We start from the raw sequence: 21,086 nt of genomic DNA, 5'->3' as shown, positions 1-21,086 counted from the left end.
GCTGCCCGAGCGTGGGAAAGTGTCACCGGGAAAACCGGCGGCGTGCTGGAACCTGCTGCCGGGAAAACACCGCCACGGGGATCCCCCGCCCGCGACGGGGGCATCGGGGGGGGGCCGGGCATGACCCTGTGCCGGTAGCGCCGTGCTGCGCCCTGGGGCGGTTCGGCACGGCACGGAGCGGTGGGCGGGGGGGGGCACCGGTGGGCGCAGGGGGCCCTGAGCCGGTGGGGCACACACGGCTCCGCGGGTACCACCGGAGCTCCGCCCCCTGCACACCGGAGCTCCGCTCCCCGGGCACACCGGAGCTCCGCCCCCCGGGCACGGGGCACTAGCCCCCCGCAGCGCCCCCGCGCGGCGCCAGCCGGCAGAGCACCGGCCCCGCCCCCTCACCGGCGCGGGGGCGGGGCGAGGCGCTGCCAGCCAATGGGGCGGCGCGGGGGGCGCGTGCCCCGGGGCGGGGCGGGGCGTGGCCGGGCGTGGCGGTGCCGCAGCGCCGTTGCGGGCGGGGCGCCGGTGCCGCCATGTCGGAGCGGGGGGCCGCGGGCCCGGGGCCGGCCGCCATCCAGGTGTCCAGGTACGGCCCCGCTGCCCGGGGACCCGGGGGAGAGCTGGCGGGCTGGGGGGCGGCGGGCGGGCGCCGGGGCCGGGCTGCAAGGGGGATGCTACCGGCGGTGCTGCCTGCGCTGCTGCCGGTACCGGCAACACTGCCTGCACCGGTCACACTGCCCGCACCAGCGTCGCTGCCCGCACCGGAGACGCCGGCTGTACCGGGCACCGCGGAGCAGCACCGTGCCCTTGCTCTGGTGCGTGTGAGCAGGCAGGGCCGGGCGGGGCACGCCCCGGTTGTCCTGCCGTTGCCCCGGTTATCCTGCCGTTGCCCCCCTCGGTTGTCCTGCCGTTGCCCCGGTTGTCCTGCCGTTGCCCCGGTTATGATGCCGTTGCCCCGGTTGTCCTGCCGTTGCCCGCTGCGGCTCCCCGGCACGGCCGCCCTGCCGAGGCGCCGCTCCCGTCCGGGCTGGCGCACGGCCATCGCCCCATCTCCCCTGCTTTGGTAGATTATTTGCTGCTCCGGCAAAAGCTGCCCCTGCTGCTACCGGGAAGCCGGGTCGGGCGGTGGCACGTGCCCGGCTTGGTCCCCGTTTGTTGCGGTGGCGGCGAGATGCGGCCCCAGCCGAGCAGCCGGCTGCCCCCGGCAGAGGAGCACTGCCTCTTTCCACGCCCATGGTAATTTGGGGTGGTTGCCACCGCGGCTCGCAGGAAGCCACGTGCAGGCAGCGCCGGTGACGTTGCCAGCATCCGCGCGGTGAGATGGCCCAGCAGCTCATCCGGTAGGGTGGTAGCGTTGGGTGTGGGCGGCTGCACCGGGGACCGGGCTGGGGGTGCAGCAGAGGGATGTGAGCTCCTGTGTCCTTCCCCCGGCAGGATCATGCGCCCGGACGATGCCAACGTCGCGGGGAACGTCCACGGGGGAACCATCCTGAAGATGATCGAGGAGGCGGGAGCCATCATCAGCACCCGCCACTGCAACTCCCAGGCCGGGGTGAGTAGGTGCCGCAGCGCCTGCTGGGCTCCAGCTCGGCGACTCTCCGACCCCGCTGCCGCGCCTCAGGGGTCTGATGGGAGCAGGGTGTCCCCTGGGACTGCCTGGGGGGCTGCCCAGTCGCGCTCCCACACCAGAAACGCTCATTCCAGTGTGCAAACCGCCGGTGGCTCCGGCTGCTGCCCGAGCATGGCCCTGGTAGCTGGAAGCATCCTGCTGAAATTGTGTTTAACGAGCAGAAACTTTATTACGTTGCTGTTAATGTTTTAACTCCCGCGAAGGGCGATTCAGAGGCAGCCCTGGTGTGGGCTATGGGCGGTGAAGGAAGCGCTGCCACCGGCTGACAAGGCAGAGGCTGAAGTGCTGGAGCCACGTGCGGCACGGGCTGGCCCCGGGGAGCCGCCGGCTGCGGTCCTGCACGGCGTGGCTGCACCGCTACCCTCGCTGTCTCGCCGTCCCCAGGAGCCCTGCGTGGCCGCGCTGGCGCGGGTGGAGCGGACAGACTTCCTCTCCCCGGTGTGCATCGGCGAGGTGGCCAACGTCAGCGCCGAGATCACCTACACCTCCCGGCACTCCGTGGAGGTCCAGGTCAACGTCATGTCTGAAAACATTTTAACAGGTGGGTGGCTGCTGGTGGCTCTGTCCCCAAACTCCAGGAGTAACCGTGACAAGCCCAGAGCTTGCGGTGGCCCCGTCCTCGGCCCGCTGTTGCTGGCAGCACTGGGCAGGGAGGAGATCTTGCCTCTTTATTGCGAGTGCTGGGGGCGGCGGGGAGGGGCGGCGCTGGGAGGGGAAGCCAGGCAGGCTCCCCGGGGATTACGGCTCCATTGATCGTTTCTAGCAAAGAAAGGAAAAATCTGCCGTTGGCTCCTCCTGCCTCAGTGCCCGCGGCTGCCTTCGGCCTGGAAAAGGCCCTTTTCCTGCCGTTGCTCTGGCGACCGGCTCCGCTTGCCAGGACGCCATCCCAAAAGCGCGTTGTCACATCTGCCCCGAGCCAAAGCCCGGCAGGGCAGGGGGGTGCCCGGTGCCGGCAGCATCGCCAGCATGCAGCCAGCCCCGGACACGGCGGTGCCGGTTGCAGGCGAAGCGCTGCTGGCATCAGTGCAGTCACCCTCTGCCCCCCTCTCCTCTAGGGGCAAAGAAGGTGACAAACAAGGCGACGCTGTGGTATGTGCCGCTGTCCCTGAAGAACGTGAACAAGGTCCTCGAGGTTCCCCCCATCCAGGTAGGATGGCTCGTGTTGCTCCCCAAAAACCGGAGCTCCCCCTCTCTGGAGGAACCTGGCCCTGTTGGCACCCCCGGCTGTGCCAGTGGCTTTGCCAGCCCCGTTCTTACCGGCCTTTCCTTCCAGTATGCAAGAAAGGAGCAGGAGGATGAGGGGAAGAAGCGTTATGAGGAGCAAAAGCTGGATCGGCTGGAAACTAAGCAGAGAAACGGTGATGTGATCTTCCCTGTCATCAACCCAGGTAACGTGGGCAGTACGTGCCAACCTCCTGGTGGCACTGGGAGGGCGAACTGGTCCCCAAGGCAACTCTAGCCGTCCCCAGGCACCCATGGCTGCGAGCATGTGCTCCGAAATGCTGCATCGGGCATGGGGATGGGCTTTTGGAGTGGCAGTGCCTGAGTTGGGGGGAAGCTGGGTGAGCACCTTCCTACTGAAAGCATTGCCCTGGCTTCTGGAAACACGGTGGCGGTGCTGACGGCGAGCCAAAGGGCCGAGCAGCTGGTGGCCTCCAGGACCGGCCGTGGTCCTCGGGCAGAGGCGGGGAGGTGGTGTGCGGGGATCGTCGTGGGGGTGATGCGGGATGAAAGTTGCTCAGATGCTTTTTTCCCCTCTGTTCTCCCTGCTCACAGACAGGCAGACGAAAGGTAAGGCTCCGCGGGCGCTGCCGTGCGGGCGTCCTCCCCGGGGAGGTGATGCCGAGCAGTCGGGGGCTCGGCTGGTTTTTCCTGCATTAAGCAAATTCAGTACCTCTCATTAGATGGAAAACGCAGCCGACCCCCAAGAGCGGTTTTCCTCTGCCGGCTGTCAGAGGGTGCAATTTCTGCTATCTGGATTTAATGGCGGGTCAGATGTCACCAGCATGTGCCAGGGCTGGGGGACGTGGGGACCGAGGTCTTCATGTGTGCTCCTCTGGAGATGCCGCTAAGCAGCAGGTTGGGGGAGACTCGGCCACGGCTGGTGGCCTGAGGAGGGAAGGTGCACAGCCACGCCTCTGTCCAGTTCGCTCACGTTTGCTTTTGGGCTCTTTGAAAGCTTTAAAAGAAGAAATGAGCTGAGCTGGAGTAAAATTGATGGGTGGGCATCAGAGGGAGGTGGCAGCCCGTTAGGCTGCTCTCAGGGCTTCTCGGGGCCGATGTAAGTGCTGGTTTGAACACGCTTCAGCTCTGCACAAGCCAGCCCCGTGTTTCATTCCTTCAGGCGGTTTAAGACAGGGACGTCCAGCGGCGTGTGGGTGCTGGCCGAGCAGCTCTGACCGCGCTTTGCTCTCTTTCTCCAACCAGAGCTGCACACCGTCGGCTACAGCCAGTCCAGCCTGATCCACCTGGTGGGACCGTCGGACTGCACGCTGCTGGGCTTCGTGCACGGAGGTGAGCGAGCGACGCCTCGGTCAGCGCATGGGTTGGCTTCTCCCCAGAGCAGAAGCACAGTTTGAGAGTGTCTCGGTGTTTCTGGGAGGTGGCTCTGCCTCTGAAGGCGCCTGGGCCCTTCTCCACTGTCTGTAAGGATCAGCGTTGCTTCAGCTGAGACAAAAGCTTCGTCTTTTTTTTTCTATGCTTAAAAAAAGGCCCCGAGAACTGACATACTCGAACTGTAACTCCTACAATTTTGTCATCAACTCATAAATTGCAAATCTCCGATTATAAACCCTCAGCGTACAATGACTGCAATTTGCTGGAGTAATTTCCTCTTGGCTGGCAGTGCCTGTCGCCTGCCGGGCAGGGCAGGGCAGATGCGTGCGGTGCGAGCCTGGGTAGAGGCGAGCTCGCCCAGGCTGGGATGCCGCTCTTCATCTAATTGTGTCCTAAAAAAACCCAGAACCAACACCGGTGTGGCTCAGAGCTCTTTCCAAGCAGGATGTTTGGGGGACTGGTCTTGCCTTGCAGGGCTGAGGTTTGCTCAGAGAAATTCGGGAGAGCCGGAGCTGGTCTCAAGCTTAAGCCCAGGTCTGCGAGGATGCCTGCGGGCACCCTTGACAGCAGTCTTTGTGCCAGTACTGGGGGTTTCCTGCAGTTGGGGTTCAGTCTCCGCTTTGACTCCTCGCTGTAGCTTTGGTCGTGCAAAGGCCTTACTGCTCTACTGCTTTTCCCCAAATCCCACCGGCTTCCCTGAGACGGGACCCTCTGCCTTCCCCCCAGGTGTCACCATGAAGCTCATGGATGAGGTCGCTGGGATTGTGGCCGCCCGCCACTGCAAGACCAACATCGTCACCGCTTCGGTGGATGCCATCAACTTCCACGAGAAGATCAAAAAAGGTGATGGGGGGTGGTGGCAGGTGCTTCGCTCTCCTGCAGTGCCACGTCCTGGCTCCCGTGGGCGTGTGCTCAGGATGTGCTGGCAGAGAAATTTAGTCCCTGTTAGACATGTCCTGTGCTGAGAAGCTCCGCTTAAGACGTGGCTTAAGCACAAAACAAGCAGGACCCCTTGCTCGGAGCAGAAGCAGGGGCTGTCTGCTTAACCAGCCCCTCTCCGCTTCGCAGGCAGCGTCATCACCATCTCGGGGCGCATGACCTTCACGAGCAATAAATCCATGGAAATCGAGGTCTTTGTGGATGCCGACCCGTTTGTGGATGAGCCCCGGGAGCGGTACCGTGCCGTCAGCGCCTTCTTCACCTACGTCTCCCTGAGCAAGGAGGGGAAGCCCCTGCCCGTCCCGCAGCTGCTGGTAAGAGCTCTCCCTGCCGCGCTGCCAGCCAGCTGGGCCAGCCCCTCTCCTGCTCCCCCCGGGGCACACCCCAGCCAGCTTTTTTGTCCAACAAATCCCCTTCTCTTGAATTATTCAGCAGAAAAATACGCGCATGAATGAGCCTTTCCAGAGCAGGCTTCAGGGCTGTTTTTTGAAATTCCTTCTGGTTGACAATCGCCCGTGTGGAGACTGGGGGGGTTTTCCTTTCTCGCGGTTGAGGACAGGCTGCGTGCAGGCTCTGCAGCTTCCCCCCCGGCCCTCACGGGAGGGGACCCTGAGCGGTGACAGAGCCCCCCATCCCCGCTGCATCCCCACTCCAGCCCTCCTGCCTATTTTTAGCTCTCCTGATCCTGGCAGGGCTTTGCTGAGACACGGCGCTGCTGCCTAGGGGCTGTTTCTTGATTAATATTTGATCCTACATGGGTCTCCTCCTGCTCTGTGCTTCTGCATTCCTGACTATCTTGTCGGCTAATGTATAATTAGGTGTCAAAACACGTATGTCATGGAGCGCAGGTTTTCCTTGATGTTTCCTGCGAGGGGAGGCGCGTTTCCCTCCCGCACAAGCTTGCGTGGGAGCTGCGCTGCCCCAAGGCACCTAACGCCGGGGCCTTCGCTTTCTTTCTGTCGCGGGCAGACGGAGACGGAGGACGAGAAGCGGCGCTTTGACGAAGGGAAGGGCAGGTACCTCCAGACGAAAGCCAAGAGGCAGGCGCAGGTGCAGCAGGCTGCCCGGCAGTGATCCCGCCCCGCGCCCTCGCAGCCTTCGCCCGCCAAACGTCCAGGTTCCCGTTAGTGTCGTGTCCGGTCCGTGCCAGGCCTCGCGCCTTCGCCCGCCCCAGCCCCGCCACCGGAGCTGCCACCGGTTGCTTCGCTGCTGATCGGTTTAGCGCCGTAGACCTTGTGCTTTAGGTGGCTTAAGCGCTCCGGGAGCCTTCCTGGTCGCTCGCCATTCATCCCTTGCGCCCCATTGTCACCGTTCGATCCCGTAGGCGAAGCTCTCCCCCGTGCCGGAGCGGGGCAGAGGCGCGTGGTGGCGTGAGTGTGGCGGCATGAGGGACGCGCGAGGCCGCGAGTCTTTGTGATGCTGTGTTAAACTTGCCGGTATGTCCTAAAACTGCACACCAAAGCTTACGTACAATACTGGCGACGAGAAACGCGCCCCGGTATCGTACCGAATGTCTCGGACCGTTTCGTTGACACCTCTAGGTAGTTTCTCTGTGCACATCTAAGTTATTTAAGGAATCCTGTGGCATAAATAAAGTCTGTTGTCGTTGACTGAAATAAAACGGGTCTTACTCTATTTTTTTTGTCTCAAACAGCAGCAATTCCAGCTTAGGAGCTTTATTCTGAAACATTGCGCTGCTTCCCCGCCCCTGCCTCTGTCCCCAGCTCCCCTCGGGGTCCCCGCGCGGCGCAGCCCGTGGTGCTAAGGGAGGCTGCCTCCTCTTCCGCACCCGGAACACCTGGGGGGGTTTAGTGTGGGAAAAGGAGAGTGAGGGGAGACCTTCTCGCTCTCTACAACTGCCTGAAAGGAGGGTGTAGCGAGGGGGGGTCGGTCTCTTCTCCCAGGTAACAAGTGATGTCACAGAGGAAACGGCCTCAAGTTGCCCCAGGGGAGGTTTAGATTGGAGATCAGGGACAATTTCTTCATGGAAAGGGTTGTCAAGCGCTGGCACAGGCTGCCCAGGGCAGTGGTGGAGTCCCCATCGCTGGGGGGATTTAAAAGCCGTGTAGATGTGGTGCTGAGGGACATGGGTTAGTGTGGCCTTGGCAGTGCTGGGTTAACGGTTGGACTCGATGATCTTAAAGGTCCTTCCCAACCAAAACGATTCTGTGGTTCTGAGGGGTATCCCAGGACAGCCGGTAGGGCCGGGGCCTGGCGCAGCGCCGCTCCCGTTCCCACTGTTAAACCTCGTCCCGCAGCGACGCCGGCCCCGGGCCCGCCCCGCGGCGCCTACTGCGCCTGCGCGGCCAACTCTCGCGAGACCGGCGCCGCTCCCAGCGCTGCTGCGCCTGCGCGGGGCGGAGCTCTCGCGAGAGCGGCGCCGCCGTTTCCCGGGCGACGCGGGCGGGGCGCGCGCCGCCATGATGGCGGCGGCGGCGGCGGCAGCGGCGGGTCCGCGGCGGCTGGGCCGGGAGGCCCGCGCCAGCCTGGCCGCCTTCCTGCTGGGCGCCTCGGTGGCGGCGTTGCCGGTGGCTCTGGGCTCCCCCCCCGCCCTCCTGGCCGCCCCCGGCCTGCGCGGCCGCCTGGCCGTCGCCCTGCACGTGGCGGGCGTGAACGCGGCGCTGCTGCTGCTCTACCCGCGGCCGCTCTACAAGGTGCGGGGGCGGCGGGGTGGGGGAGGACCCGGGGAGCGGGTCTGGGGGGCGGCGGGGCGGGAGGCAGCCCCGGGGAGCGGGTCTGGGGGGCGCCGGTGTGGGGAAGGCCCTCGGGGAGTGGCAGTCGGGGGACACCGGGCGCGGGGGAAGGCCCCGGCGGGGCCCTGGCCCGGGGGCGGCAGCGGCAGCGGTTTCTCCCCTCCCTGTGCTTGCAGATCGCCGTCCGGGCCTGCTTCCTGGGCTTCGCCTTCGGCTGCGGGCTGCTGCTCGGTGCCGGCCGCTCCGCCTGGCGCCACTTCGGATGGTAACGGAGGGGCTGGGGGAGCCGGGTGGGTGCGGCGGCCCCCAGCCCCGCCGAGCGTTCCCTCCTTGCCTTCCTCTCACCGCAGGTACATGTGCTCCCTCTCCCTCTTCCACTACTCGGAGTACCTGGTGACGGCCATCAACAACCCGCGCAGCCTCTCCCTGGACTCCTTCCTACTCAACCACAGCTTCGAGTACAACCTGGCCGCCCTCTCCTCCTGGGTGGAGTTCACGCTGGAGAAGCTCCTCTTCCCAGGTCGGCCGCCCTGCCCCTCCCTGCCGCCCACCCTCCCGCCTGCCGTCCCCTGGCTCTGCCCGCCTGCACGTGGCTCGCCCAGGGCCTGCCCGTCTGGTAGCAAAGCGCTGGTGACCCCCGCTTAGCTGACCCGTGCCAGCAGCAGAGAAAGGCTTTGACGTGGCCTTAATCTCTCTGTGCTCAAAGCCTCTTTGTTTTGTTCTCGGGGGTGGGGGAAGCGCCCCCCTCGCTCTGACACGCCAAGCCGTCTGTGCTGCGTCGCCGGTCTTCAGCCCTTTTCTGGCCGCATCTTTTGAGCCGATTTGGTGGTACAAAGAACGATGCTTCAGTTACATCTGGGCGTCTTCTTTTGACCTGGGATAAAATCAAATTGGCAAAAACTGTTGCTGTTTGCCCAGTCTGAGGTGCTTCTTTTTTTGGGGAGAGGGGAGACATACTTCTTCCCTGCTTCATAACGACAGTGCGGGCTGCGGAGCTCCCCGCGTCTGGCCCGAACGCGTCCGCTTGGCTGTGCTTTGTGTTGGCTTTACTCCACACCGTAAAGCCACGCTCTGCCTCGGCGCTGGGCTCCCCCTGGGGAGATCCGCCGCGAGGACGTACAGACGCCGCGCTGGGCGTGCCTCCGTGGCAGGAGACGCTGGTTTTGTTTATTTTGGTGGCGGGACGGCAGCGCGAGGGACGCTGGCTGTGTTTTACGTGTTGTCGTGCTTTGAGACGGGAGGGAAAAGCCCACCCACCGACCCAGCCCCCCGGGACCCCCGCACGCGAGCGTGACCTGTGCAAACCTGTTGTGACCCGTCCTTATTCACTTGCAGAGCTGAAGCAGATCACCTGGCTGAGTACTGTAGGGTTGTTGATGGTGATCTTTGGGGATTGTCTGAGGAAAGCGGCCATGCTCACAGCTGGCTCCAACTTCAACCATATTGTTCAGAATGAGAAATCGGATACTCATACTTTGGTGACAAGTGGGGTGTATGGGTGGTTCCGGCACCCGTCTTACGTGGGATGGTTTTACTGGAGTATTGGAACACAGGTACCGTATACAACGCGCTCAGATACTTCCGTCTTATATAACCCGGGTCTTTCTCCTTATTGCTGCCCCACGCCTGTAGCGTGGTGCAAACCGCCGGCAGCCCGCGGCGGGGTGGCCTGGGCGCAGGTTTTGACACCTCCTGCCTCCCACTGGGTCAGGAAACCCCGAGCGCTCTGCCCCGCACGATCTTTGGGACCCCCCCATTGCCTTAATTTTCCGTGTGGCATAAGCAGGGGCGGCAGGGCCAGGGTTTGAGCCAGAACGCCCTCGGAGGCCTGGGCTGTGATCTGCTGCTAGCCTGGAGCTGATGTCCAGGGTTTCCTTGCGTCCCTGCGGCCAAGATGCCTTCCGTATGCGGTCAGGCTCCACCTCGCTCCTGCCAAATACCCATCCTGTGCCAGATGGCAAAGAAAACTCCCTCTAAGCGTGCCCAGGGCCCCGGCCAGAGGGTAATCTGGAAGTCAGCTGTGGTTGAACTGTAAATCAGCGCTGCCTTAGTGGTGCTCTTCTCGTGGTCGGCTGGTGGTTGGCATTTGGGTTTATCTCTCTGGAGAGCGACCATAAGGACTGCACGTGGAGCAGCGTGGCCACGCGCGGGCTCTCTAGGGCCGGGGTGCCGCTCTTAGCCGGGGTGGCAGGAGCCGGCAGCTGCCTGCGGGCCGCTTTCTTCCTAAGCACTAATTTCTCCCCAGAATGAAACTCCACAGAACGCGCTGGGGTCTTTTTTTCTTTGGAGAGCGTTTAGGCCGCGTGGCAAACTTAACGAAGGGCGGTTAGCGTGTGGGGGCGGGAGGCAGCCTCGGCGCCTCTGGGAGGCGGGGGGACGCTAACCGCCGGTGTCTGTTCGCAGGTGTTGCTCTGCAATCCCATCTGCATGGTGGGCTACGCGCTGGTGTCCTGGCGCTTCTTCAGGGAGCGGATCGAGGAGGAGGAGATCACACTCATTCACTTCTTTGGAGAAGAGTACTTGGAGTACAAAAGGAAGGTGCCATCGGGTCTCCCTTTCATTAGAGGAGTCAAAGTGGAACTGTAACATGGGCAAAAACCAGACTGGCGGAGTGGACGCCCAGCTCCAGGCGCCGTGCGGTGAGGGGCAGCGCGTGGCGCCGGTGCCGGGAGTGGCCCCTTGGTATTTCATGGAGCCCAGGAGGAGCGGGCGGAGGGCTGCAGAGCTGGGCGGCCTGCTGGGTCACTCCCGGATCAGAAGCTCGCTCATCCTCCTGAAGATAACTCCTCATTGCACATTCAGGGATCTTCCAGATAACTTAGCCTGTAGCGACCGTAAAGAGAACCGAACCCTCCTGCCTGCAGCAGCTGAACTGTCCAGAAATGCCTCCGGAGCGATTCTTCAGAGAACAGCTCTGCCCCCCCGCCCCCGGGCAGGGAAGGCGCCGCTCGGCGGATCGTTCCTGTGGCGTAATTAGATTTTAAAGCTTTTTAACCTTGCGAGACGGGCAGTGCGGCTTTAATCTCTTTAGGCCCGATCCTGCCAGCTGGCGCCGGGGCGGCCCGGAGCGGGCCTGCAGCTCTCCCTCCTCAGGCGCAGGGGCTGCCGACCTCTGCTTGCCGGGGAGCTGGCAGCGCGGCACCGGGCGGCTCTCCCCCCGGCGTGAGCGGTCACGGGGAGCCTTTTCCGCTGGCGCTGGATCACGAGCACCTCCGTGAAGCGCGGCAGGAGAGCCAGCCCGCTCCCTCCTCCCTCGGCTGCTGCCGCGAGTTCGGGAGCCGCCGTCTCAGCCGCCGCCTTCCCGAGCCTCCCCGCCGTCACCTCGGTTCCCTCTGCCCGCTTCCCAGTCGCGCTGCTTCCTATCCTGCCCGGCTGCCTCTGTCCTGCAGAGATCCCAGGATTTTGGGCTGGGCAAGAACCGCAGCTAACAGGCTTTTGCTGAGGGCTTCAGCGCTCGAGACCCTTGCCTGCTTTTTGGGCGAAACCTGGGATGCCGGCGCGACTAGGAGATGCTTCTAGGGGAATTCTCCAAATGGGGAAAAAGTTTGGCTTAGCTAATGCTATTTTAAACGGTACCATTTTGGAAATGGTTCTTACTCGAGCTTTGTGGTATAACTTATTCTGTCGTTATATACCAAAGAGGTTCACTGTTTTCTTGAGTTTTACATTATTCTTCCTAGCTGGAATGGAAACGAGTTGCTTGTCGGTTCACGCTTGGGGCTTGCAGTGTGTGTGGTATGGCTCAGGAAAGGGGGCACTGGTGGACATTGCTTTGGTTTTGGGTTCCTTTTTTATAAAAAAACAAGAAAAAAATATTGCCCACTTCTGTCTGGTGGTTATTCAGAGATATCTTGAGGTGCTGGTGACATCCAAACTGGAATCCTTACTTTGATTATTCCCAGTGGATTTCCAGTGCACTGCAGTGTTGTGTTGGAGCACGACTGTGACCCGCAGTGACCCGCGGGGCTGCACAGCCACAGGGATGAGGCGAATTCTCGATCTCTCCTCGCTTAACCGATGCGGAGCCCTTCCTCCGGGTTTGCTTTGTGTTCCAGAGTGTGTTCTGCACCGAGCGTCAGCTTGACGCCTTCGCTGGTGATGTGTATTTTACTGAGCTTGGGAGAACAGAGCAAACATGAGAATACAGCAGCGGGGTAGTGCAGGTTTCTCTGCACAGTCACTTGTGGCTCCTGCTCAGGCTTTCCTGTGCCTCCGATGCACGTCCTCGCTGAAGCTGCGACCTGCTGTTGCAGCCAGCGTGCCTCGGGCGAGTTAATTTTTAACTAGTTTTGTTTTTGTAGGTGTGACCGTTTGTGCTGTGAACTTGCAGCAGTGTACTTTGAAACAGAGAAGGCGATTGTCGCTTGGGCTTGATGCGAGGTGACGACAGAAGCTAAGCCTTGTTCTCTGGTTGTTCTTTGTGGCAAATGCTTCTTGATCCTGTTCTGTGAGAGCTGCCAGTGGTAGTGCCAGGGTCTGCCTGAGGCACGATGCGTTAGCATCAAAAGCAAGGGATAAACTTCATCTCGAGCTAAAACTTCAGAGCACTCTGTGCTTTTGAGAGCAACGGTCTCTGTTAGCCTTTTATTTCCTGAATCCTGTGGCTGGAAGCTCAGTGAGGAGCCAGGAGCTCACCAGGTGTGGGGAAGGCGTCTGAAGCGCCGGGGTGAGCCGTCGGAGCCGCCCTCCTGTGCCTTTCCAAAGGCACAGATGCACCAGGAGCAGGGCGCTTCTCCCTAGTGCCCTGCCTGCGTTGGGCCTCCGCTGCCTGTTGGCCGTTCGCAGGGTGCCCCGAGACCCTGCGTGAGCTCCTGGCTCTACCCTGCACCAGCGGCTTTTTGGGTTTTCTTCCCCGTGTTTGCAAACTTTGTGGTTTCGAGCTGGCAGGTGCTTCTGCCCCGCGCTGCAGAACCAGGCAGACACTTGTGCTTGTGCCCTTTTATTTCCCTTCTAACACACGAGAGGGGGAGTATAAAGACAGTTACTTTTTCAGACACAGAAAGTCGCCCTAAGCCCGGCTTTCGATGTGCTGCAGGCGCTGCGTGCCCGGGCTGTGTTCCCCTGCCTTGTTCGTGGCGGGAGGAGCCGGTTGGCTACTGGGGCACGGCTTTAGCGCAGCGGGCACCGCGCGGCTCCTCGCGCTCCCTCGGCGCTGGCCTCTACGGTGCTAGCTCATTCCTGGCAGCGCTCTCGGCCCCGCTCTTCTGCTGGCCCCTGCAGCAGTCTTTGCTTTTCGGGGAGGGGTCTCTGGGGGTGCTGCCGGGTGCGCAGCCCTCCCCGGGGCTGGCCGGAGCCCCCTCCTTGCCGCTGGGCGAGGCGTCGCTGGGGAAGGGAAGGCGCCTTGGTGGGGTCAGCAGGGGGAATTTGGCACCCGGTCACTCGCTGTCACCTACCTTGGCGCCGCTTCGCTGTCATCACAGAGCTTGAGCAGCATCTGTGCCTGTTCCTCCTTGGGCTCCCGGGGCTCCTGCAGCCTGTGGCAGGAGGGGCGTGAGCCAGGGCTGGGTCCCCCCAGCCCCAAAAGCCCCCCGCGCCCCTCACCTGGGCTCCAGCCGCTCCTTCACCTTGGCGATGGAGCGGACGTAGGGCGCGATCTGCTTGGTGATGGTGGTCAGGCAGCTGTTCTCCTGCCGCAGCTGCAGAAGGTCGTGGAGCTGGGCTGGGGGCGAGAGGAGCGGGCTGCGGCCACGGCTGCCCCCCGCAGCGGGCACGGCGGGCTCAGGGCTGGGGGAGCGGAGTCGCCGGTACCTTCGTAGATCTCCTGTTCGTTTGCCACCCGCTGGTACGTCTCCTCCCAGACCTGGGAGGGGGAGAGGGAGAGGGAGCCGGGCAGCGTGCCGTGGCACGGCACGGAGGGACCCTGCTCCGCCGGGACGCGCCGGCCGTACCTCCTCGAAGACGCTGCGCATCATCTCCACGGCGGAGTAGTGGGCCGCGATCTGCACGTCCATCTGCAGGGACTTCTGCAGGATCTCGCTCATGATCTCCGTCTTGATGAGCGAGTGGTGCTTGGTGAGGTCGCGGTGCAGCTCCTGCACCTGGTCCTTCAGGCCCTGGATCTCCGCCTGCAGCATCTGCGGGGCCGGGGGGCAGCCGCCGCGTGAGCAGCACCCTCCGCCCCGCCCCGCCCCGTCCCGCCGCGCTCCCTACCCGGTAGGTGTTCTCGTAGTTGCGGCAGTGCTCGGCGAAGGGGGTCTCGCGCCCCTCGGCCAGCAGGACCTTGGTGCTGATGTACCGGTGCATCGTCGGCTTCCGCACCAGGGGGCCGGTGGACATTTTATCGCCGGCGGGGGGGCAGCCGGGCACCATGAGGGTCTTGGAGCATTGGCCGCCGGGGAGCCTGCGGGGAGAGGGTGGCAGCGGGCAGCGGCGGGGGCGAGGTGCCGGGGGCCACTCTGCAGGCTCAGCCCTGCTGCCCCTTGCCCCCGAGGTGCCTGGGGACGCGCCAGCCCCGCACGTCCCCTCGCTTGAGCACACGGGGTCGGTCGGAGGTGCCTTATGCTGCCCCTAAAGTCAGGTTTCCGTGGGCAGCTCTCCCGGTGCCCGTGGCTTCGGGACCGGCTGTGGCAGGGAGAAGGCAGGAGCTGAGCTTGGCACGCTCCGGTTTCTCAAGGGAAGGATGTGGCTCGCTCCCTTACCACCAGCATCTCCTGGCGCTGCTGCCCCTGCGTCTCCCCCCATCCCGCAGCCTCCCCGCGCTGCCCACCGCCCCGGCTCTGCTGCCCCACTGCCATCGGTCCTACCGTGTAGTGCCGCGCTCCCCCTGCCCGCGCCGGGGCCGGCAGCCCCCGGGAGCTCAGCCACCCTGCGGCACCGAGCCCGGCCGGGGGCGAGGAGCGGTCCCCATGGGGCGCAGCACCCGTTTGTCCTCTCTGCCTGGGAGTGCCTGGCAGGGCCGGCGCTGCCGTGACATCAACGGGCCTAAATATATCCCGGACGAGGAACGGCCGGGCACTTCCCTGAAATTCTGATAAAAATAGTGGTAGGCAAAGAGGCTGCGGGCGTGCGGGCGAGCAGGAGCTGGCCCTGGCACAGCGGCAGCGGGGGCAGAGCCCTCCGGGGACGGCGGCGGGGTGCCAGGGTGCGGGCTCACCCGGGCGCCCTGCTGCCAGCGCTGCTGCCCGCCCGCCCGCTTCCCAGAAGTGTCACTTGAAGCCCCCGTGCCTGTTGTTCGTCAGCGCGGCTGTACTCCGTGCTGTCCCCACGGCACCGCCGAGGTGACGGGCTCAAGGGCAGCGGCGGGGGCAAGCTGGGCACGGTGGGATGTGAGGGGGATGCGTGGCACGGTGCATGGCAGGGCATGCATGGCAGGATGCGCCCCGACCCCGGGGCGATCCCAGCACCTCACATGTTCGCGCCGGCGATGCCAGGACCGATGCCGCCGGCGCTGCCCACCACGGAGCGGCGGGGGCTGAGCATCAGCAGGGGCTCCAGGCAGCGGGCGAACTCTGCCCGGTACTCGCTGTTGATCTGGGGGGCGAGACGGGTGCGAGCGTGGCTGGGGCCGGGGCAGAGCCGGCAGCTGGGGCTGCCCGTGGGGCGCTGCGGGCAGGGGCTCGGCCCGGGCGGGCGGGGGGCTCTACCTTGCTGGTCTGGGCCGGCCGCAGGCGGTGCGGCAGCTGGACAATCCTCTGCAGCCTCTCCATCAGTTGCTGAAAGGCAGCGGCGGGGTGCGGTGAGGGGTGCCCGGCCCCGTGGCAGGGTGCACCGGCCGCCCCACGCCGCACTCACGTAGCCCAGGTCCAGGAACTCGGCTTTGTTGGCGGAGCTCAGGAAGGCCGAGCAGGTCACCAGGTGGACCTGTGCATGGCGGGGTGTCAGTGCCGGCGCCCCTCGGGGCCGCGGCAGCCCGGCCCATGCCCGGCTCCTGGGGCCGGGACATCCCTGCCCAGCGCAGGCCCTACCTGCAGGGTGGGCAGCAGGGAGGCGAGGTGGGCGAGCTGCTCCTTGAACGCCTTCTCCTTCTCCTCGTGCTGGCTGCAGCAGAGCGGGGCAAGGCACAGCCCTTACGGGGCACTGGGGAGCCGTCCGGCCCCAGGGCACCCCGCCCCGCCCTGGGAGTGGGGGACAGCCCCGGGAAGGGGCTCGGCCTGCGGCCTCTCACCTCTGCACGGCTTTCACGAGTGTCTTCTTCCTCTCGGAGAGCTGCTCCTGCAAACGGCATGGCTGCCCTGTGTCCCGTGGCCACCCCAGTCCCCTCCCGCACCCGTGGGCATCCGTGGGCGCAAGGTGTGATGTGTGGGTGGGTGCCCCTCACCTGCATGCGGCCGAAGAGGGAGTTGATGGCCGCCTCCTCCTCGCTGGCACTGTTGCGCACCTCCTCGATCATGGCCTTGAGGAGGACGATGGCCTCGCGTGTGGAGGTCTGCAGCTCCTTCACGGCCTGCCCGGGGGCAGCGGGGCGGCTGTGGCGCTGTGGGCAGCGCCGCGCCCCCCTGCTCCCCCTGAGACCCGCCGGCCCTGCCCACCATCACCGCCTGGTCCAGCCGCTGGCAGCCCTGCATGTACGCCGTCTCGATGTCGATGCAGTGCGCCCGGCTCTCCCTGTGGGCACCGGGCGTCAGGGCACGGCGCGGGGCGTGGGGCAGGCGCGGGGCCGGGGCCGCTCACCCCTGCATGTCCCTGAAGCAGTTGATGCAGAGCATGGACTTCTTCTCGGTGGAGAACATGATGTAGGGCTCCTCGTGCAGCGCTGCAAGGGGTGGGAGCGTCGGGCAGCCTGGCACGGCACGGTATGGCGCAGCACAGAGCAGCATGGCACGGCACTCACGGCACTTCTTGTGGATGTCCTTGGTGCGCTTGGAGAGGGAGACGATCTCGTGGCGGGCGAACATCTTGGCGCGATGGGTCTCCTCGCGGCACGGGGCGCAGAGGGGCTGCCCGCAGGTGTTGCAGAAGTACATGGTGTCCAGCTCCTGCGCGGGCAGGGGGGTGGCTGGTGGTGGGCACGGCCCCGGCGGGGGTCCCCCACCTGCCCCCTCCCCAGCTGCCCTCACCGCCTTGGCACAGTGCCGGTCGCAGTTGGCGCACTGCACGTCCTCCTCGGCGTCGGCCGAGCTGTCCACCAGGAACTGCAGGAGCCGGTCCACGGGGGGCAGCCCCGTGCCCCCCCTCACCACCGAGGGGTGCCTGCGGGGACGGCATGGGGCAGGGATGGGGAGAGGGATGGGAGGGGGAGGCGAGGGCAGCTTTGGGGACACCGGGAGCCGTGCCACAAGGCTGCCAGCTGTGTGCCACGCACCCTGCCTTGCTCCTGGCGTCCCCCCGGGTAGGGCCGGTCCCTTACCCGCAGAGGGGGCAGCGCAGGCGGCCGTCGCTGGCGCGGCCCCGCAGGCAGCTGGCGCAGAAGTTGTGGTAGCAGTCGAGCAGGCAGGGGTGCTGGTAGGGCTCGTGGCAGAGCAGGCAGACCAGGGGGTGGCAGTTGGCCTTCTCCAGCTCCGAGCAGCTCCCCAGCGGGGAGAAGATGCCGCCGGCCATCTGTGGGGCAGAGAGTGGCCCCCGCACCCCGCTTCACCCCCCGTGCCTGGGGGCCCCGCGTGGCACCGCTTCGTGCGAGCGCTGTGGCCGCCGCGGAGAGGACGGATCCTGCCCCCGGGGACTGCGAGCTGTCGCCTATTTTTAGGCGATGAGCAGCGCGGCACGAGGCTGCCCCGAATGTGCCCCTTTCCCCGGCAGCGGGGTGTCCCCCAGGGTGAGCACCCCCCTGAGCAGGAGCGTCCCCCGGGATGGGGTGTCCCCTGCAGCGGAGCATCCCCCAGAGCAGCAGTGGGGGATGCCCCAGGACGGGTTGTCCCCCGGGAGGCAGCAGCCCCCGTGTCGGGGGCGTCCCCTACGATGGCAGCCCGGCATCGCAGGCAGGCAGCTGCCCCACATGCTGGGGAGCCCCCGTCCCTGTCCCCGGCACAGGGGGACGCCGTGGCCGGGCGAAGGCTTTACCTCTCCCCGTCTGTGAGCCGGGGGATCGGCCGTGCCGAGCCGTGCCTCTGCTCCCCGCGTGCCGGCTGGAATGAGGGCGATGCCGAGGCGGCAGGGCCTGGCCGCCCCCGTGACGCGGGGCCCCTGGCACTGCCGGGTGGCTGCCGCGCCACGGCCCAAAAATAGCCCCGCGCCCTCCCCGTGCCCTGCGGCAGGGACGGGCCTCGGGTGCGGGACGGGGGACCCCGGGCGCACCGGGGCGGCGGGCATCGTGCGGGCTGGAGAGGGGGCAGGAGGGGGTGAGGGTGCCCCCCCAGCAGGCAGGGCCCGGGGCCGGGGCGCAGAGGGGCACCCCGGGGTGCAACGTGTGCCCAGAGACCCCGAGCCCCGGTCCCTGCCGGGGCCCCCCGCGCGCTGCCGCCGGCCCCGCCCCCTTTCCCCGTGGCCCCGCCCCAAGATAATGGCCCCACCCCCAACCCCGCCCACAGCCCAGAGCCCCGCCCCCTCGCCGCGCGCGTGCGCCGCCCAGCCAGGCAGCACTATGCGCTCGCGGGGCAGTCAGAGGCGTGCGTGGGCGGGGTCGGAAGCCATCGACGCTCTCCGCGCTCGGCTAGGGCGGCCTGCGCGGGGCGCGCGCCCCGGCGGCGGCGTGGGTGCAGGCGGCGCGGCCATCGGCGCATGCGCCGTGGCGGCCCGAGGGTGCTTCCGCGCGTGCGCGCGGCGCGGCCCTCCCTTTTTGCCCCTTCGCTGAGCCGCCATGGCGCCCGTGGTGAGTCTCCGCCGGCGGCGGGCGGGCGGCCCGGCCTCCCCCCGCCCTGCCCGCGCGGGGCCTGCCGGGCTCCGCCCCACCGGCCCCGCCTGCCCCGGCCCGGGCCCATCCGGTGCGTTCCCCTCCGGCGCGGCCCGTCCCGGGCCTGCGCGTGGGGCTGGGCCTGGGCCTGGGCCAGGGCCTCCTCCGGGCCCAGCGCGCCAAGCGCCGGGCGGGCGGCCCGGGGGGTGGGCGGCCCTTGGGGTCCCTTCCCTCTCCGCGCTGCCCCCGGCCCGAATCCTGGCCCGGGCCCCTTTCCGCTCCCGCCAGCCCGGAGCTCGGTCTGGTCCTCTCCCTCCTCCCCGCTGCCCCCAGACCTGCTGCCCGGAGCCGGTCCCTCACGGCTCTCTCTTTCCCCCCGCTGCAGAAGAAGCCCGCAGCGAAAGGTGGCAAAAAAAAGAAGCAGGTGTTGAAGTTCACGCTGGACTGCACCCACCCCGTGGAGGACGGCATCATGGACGCTGCCAACTTTGTGAGTGCGAGGCCTCCCGCCGCCCCGGGGGCGGACGTGACGGCCCTGCTGCCCACCAGCCCTTTCGGCGGGGGCTGCTAGCTCCGCTCCCCACTGCGTGCTGGCGAGCACGGCCCCGCAGCCCTTGCCGCCCCTGCTCTCTGTTTCTGCCCCTCACCACGGTGCAGCGTAAAAGTCTGCAGCGCTGGGAAACGCCCCGCAGACAAAGGGAGCCTGTGTGGTGCTGGAGGCTACGAGGTGTTTGTTGGTTTTAAGCACTTTGTAGTTAAAGCAGGAGTGTTTTCCCTACCTGTCAGACAGAGTTACTGTTTGTCCCTCGTGGGGCGAGTTTTCTGTTAGCTGTGAGGAGAGATGAGGGCGGGGAGCGCTGCCTTTCAGCGCTGATGGGCCTGTTTTCATTCAAACTGTGCTCTAGTACGGGTTTGCAGTGCAGGGCTGTGGCTGAGGTGTCCTCGGAGGATCCTAACCCAGCTGTCACTTCACTGGCTGTCCCCTTGGAAGGCAGGAAACGTGACCCTGGTGTGCTTATCGGGTGCATTTGTGTTTGAGAACCTTGCTTACACGCAGGTCTGAATGGGCCAGTCTGAGCTGGTAGAATTGGTTGTGGGAGGTGCTGGCAGGCTCGGAGCCTGGTGGGAGGCGGCTTTCGCTGCTTCCCCGGGACGTAACAGCGCTGCTCGCTATTCCTCAGCGCTAACAAAAGGCCGAAGTGCCGGGCACAAGCGCGCCGGGGAGGCCTTGTCCGGCGGGAGCTGGCGGCCCCGGCTGAGCGGTGACATTCCTCTGTTGCAGGAGCAGTTCCTGCAGGAAAGGATCAAGGTGAACGGCAAAGCGGGAAACCTGGGCGGGGGCGTGGTCACCATCGAGAGGAGCAAGAGCAAGATCACGGTCACGTCAGAGGTCCCGTTCTCCAAGAGGTGAGGGCGTGGGGCAGCCCCGTGGCCCTGCGTGGCTGGCAGAGGTGTCTCGGTGCAGGAGTTGTGCCAAGACTCTCAGTTAAACACCCCGTGACACTCGGTGCGGTGGCTGCCTGTTCCGGAATGATCTTTGAGAGATGCGTCTCGGTGTTCCTGCTGGGAAGGCCGTGGGGTGGGCGGCCGGGGAGGGCGTGCGGCTGAAGGGTGCGGGGTGTGGGGGCTGATCTGCAGCCAAGCTCTTCCACTCCTTGTCCTGGTGGGCTCCTGCCTGCTGCCCGGGGCCGCCTCTCCTTTGGCTTTGCCGGACGTGGTTGTTGCTGTGGCAGAGACGGCACGGCGAGGCAGCTGGGGGTCTGAGACGGTGGGAGGAGGAAAGCCATGCGTGGTTCCGGGGCAGTGCCCTGCTCTGTGAGCACCTGCGTTTCACCTGACGTGGTTTCTCCGTGTCGGTGCTGCAGCCGTGGGGGCCGGCGGCGGTTAGCCACCGCCCGAGCGGAGATTCTTTGCGGCGTGTTGAACCGGTGGCGTGGAAATACGGCGTATGGTCAGAGCCGCCGAGGGCGAGGGGGGCCCTGGGCTCCGTGTCGCTGGGGTGCCGGCGCGATTCCCCCGGCGGTGGCGTTTCCTGGTGGAAGCTTTGCCGGGACGTGCCCGCTGGGGTGCGTGGCTGCCGGTGGAGGTGGGAGGCCTTGGGCACGGGGATTTGTGTTTGCCAAAGCGCCGTGGGGGGCTGGCGGGGGGCGGGGGGCACCGGCCAGGGGTGCAGAGCCGCTTTAGCCGCGCTTCTCCCCGCAGGTACCTGAAGTACCTGACCAAGAAGTACCTGAAGAAGAACAACCTGCGGGACTGGCTGCGCGTGGTGGCCAACAGCAAGGAGAGCTACGAGCTGCGCTACTTCCAGATCAACCAGGACGAGGAGGAGGAGGAGGAGGAGGATTGAGCCGGCCCCCCCCCCCCCGGCCGCCATTTTGTACAGTTTTGCTTGCCTGGAATAAACGGCCGGAGAGTTGTTGATCCCCGCGCGGCTGGTGGGGCCGGCGCCGCTTTGGGGGGATTCGGGGCGTTTCGGGGAGCGGCGGGGCCGGGGGCGGGGCGGAGGCGGAGGGGGCGGGGCTGGGGCCCGCCCCGGGGGGGGCGTGGCGCGGGGCCGCCATCTTGGCGTGTACCG

The 21,086-nt window shown here is 65.8% G+C and overlaps 4 protein-coding genes across 8 annotated transcripts; 3 read left to right on the top strand and 1 right to left on the bottom strand.

Moving 5' to 3' along the window:
- Nucleotides 1-491: 491 nt before the first annotated feature.
- ACOT7 (acyl-CoA thioesterase 7) lies at nt 492-6,734 on the top strand. Its single transcript, XM_068414748.1, has 9 exons — nt 492-574; nt 1,423-1,540; nt 2,003-2,159; nt 2,674-2,765; nt 2,892-3,006; nt 4,046-4,132; nt 4,901-5,017; nt 5,243-5,427; nt 6,083-6,734. Exons 1-9 carry the CDS (start codon nt 522-524, stop codon nt 6,185-6,187), a joined length of 1,029 nt encoding a protein of 342 aa, XP_068270849.1. The 5' UTR covers nt 492-521; the 3' UTR covers nt 6,188-6,734.
- Nucleotides 6,735-7,533: 799 nt separating this feature from the next.
- ICMT (isoprenylcysteine carboxyl methyltransferase) lies at nt 7,534-10,808 on the top strand. The gene is made up of 5 exons (XM_068414812.1): nt 7,534-7,767; nt 7,983-8,071; nt 8,157-8,326; nt 9,142-9,359; nt 10,210-10,808. Exons 1-5 carry the CDS (start codon nt 7,534-7,536, stop codon nt 10,390-10,392), a joined length of 894 nt encoding a protein of 297 aa, XP_068270913.1. The 3' UTR covers nt 10,393-10,808.
- A 1,921-nt stretch (nt 10,809-12,729) lies between these two features.
- RNF207 (ring finger protein 207) lies at nt 12,730-18,133 on the bottom strand. Of its 5 annotated transcripts, none has more exons than XM_068415054.1 (18): nt 17,743-18,130; nt 17,093-17,283; nt 16,803-16,935; nt 16,577-16,721; nt 16,417-16,498; nt 16,275-16,350; nt 16,064-16,189; nt 15,911-15,957; nt 15,711-15,783; nt 15,538-15,606; nt 15,390-15,458; nt 15,155-15,276; nt 13,957-14,146; nt 13,695-13,796; nt 13,555-13,606; nt 13,348-13,465; nt 13,200-13,280; nt 12,730-13,146 (listed from the first exon to the last, which is right to left on the bottom strand). In XM_068415054.1, the coding sequence occupies exons 1-18, from the start codon at nt 17,989-17,991 to the stop codon at nt 12,966-12,968; spliced, it is 2,106 nt and encodes a 701-aa protein (XP_068271155.1). In that variant the 5' UTR covers nt 17,992-18,130; the 3' UTR covers nt 12,730-12,965. The 5 variants fall into 5 exon arrangements, with proteins under 5 accessions (XP_068271155.1, XP_068271152.1, XP_068271154.1 ...); XM_068415051.1 differs by having other exon boundaries at nt 13,695-13,880; nt 17,743-18,129; XM_068415053.1 differs by having other exon boundaries at nt 12,730-13,128; nt 13,695-13,880; nt 17,743-18,128.
- A 249-nt stretch (nt 18,134-18,382) lies between these two features.
- On the top strand, nt 18,383-20,932 carry RPL22 (ribosomal protein L22). Its single transcript, XM_068414759.1, has 4 exons — nt 18,383-18,490; nt 18,897-19,001; nt 19,794-19,918; nt 20,714-20,932. Exons 1-4 carry the CDS (start codon nt 18,479-18,481, stop codon nt 20,856-20,858), a joined length of 387 nt encoding a protein of 128 aa, XP_068270860.1. The 5' UTR covers nt 18,383-18,478; the 3' UTR covers nt 20,859-20,932.
- Nucleotides 20,933-21,086: the final 154 nt, after the last annotated feature.

This window comes from Nyctibius grandis, chromosome 17, assembly GCF_013368605.1.
Source record: "Nyctibius grandis isolate bNycGra1 chromosome 17, bNycGra1.pri, whole genome shotgun sequence".
Taxonomy (NCBI): Eukaryota; Metazoa; Chordata; class Aves; order Nyctibiiformes; family Nyctibiidae; genus Nyctibius; species Nyctibius grandis.
This window is presented reverse-complemented; position numbering and strand designations above follow the sequence as displayed.

Coding starts and splice junctions, on each gene's coding strand:
- ACOT7 (XM_068414748.1), top strand. CDS start 522: ATGTCGGAGCGGGGGGCCGCGGGCCCGGGGCCGGCCGCCATCCAGGTG. Junction 5,018..5,242: donor CCACGAGAAGATCAAAAAAG/GTGATGGGGGGT, acceptor TCCGCTTCGCAG/GCAGCGTCATCACCATCTCG. Junction 5,428..6,082: donor TGCCCGTCCCGCAGCTGCTG/GTAAGAGCTCTC, acceptor TGTCGCGGGCAG/ACGGAGACGGAGGACGAGAA.
- RNF207 (XM_068415051.1), bottom strand. CDS start 17,991: ATGCCCGCCGCCCCGGTGCGCCCGGGGTCCCCCGTCCCGCACCCGAGG. Junction 16,499..16,576: donor GGACATCCACAAGAAGTGCC/GTGAGTGCCGTG, acceptor CACCCCTTGCAG/CGCTGCACGAGGAGCCCTAC. Junction 13,147..13,199: donor GACAGCGAAGCGGCGCCAAG/GTAGGTGACAGC, acceptor GACCCCACCAAG/GCGCCTTCCCTTCCCCAGCG.
- ICMT (XM_068414812.1), top strand. CDS start 7,534: ATGATGGCGGCGGCGGCGGCGGCAGCGGCGGGTCCGCGGCGGCTGGGC. Junction 7,768..7,982: donor ACCCGCGGCCGCTCTACAAG/GTGCGGGGGCGG, acceptor CTGTGCTTGCAG/ATCGCCGTCCGGGCCTGCTT. Junction 9,360..10,209: donor ACTGGAGTATTGGAACACAG/GTACCGTATACA, acceptor GTCTGTTCGCAG/GTGTTGCTCTGCAATCCCAT.
- RPL22 (XM_068414759.1), top strand. Junction 19,002..19,793: donor TCATGGACGCTGCCAACTTT/GTGAGTGCGAGG, acceptor CCTCTGTTGCAG/GAGCAGTTCCTGCAGGAAAG. Junction 19,919..20,713: donor GAGGTCCCGTTCTCCAAGAG/GTGAGGGCGTGG, acceptor TTCTCCCCGCAG/GTACCTGAAGTACCTGACCA.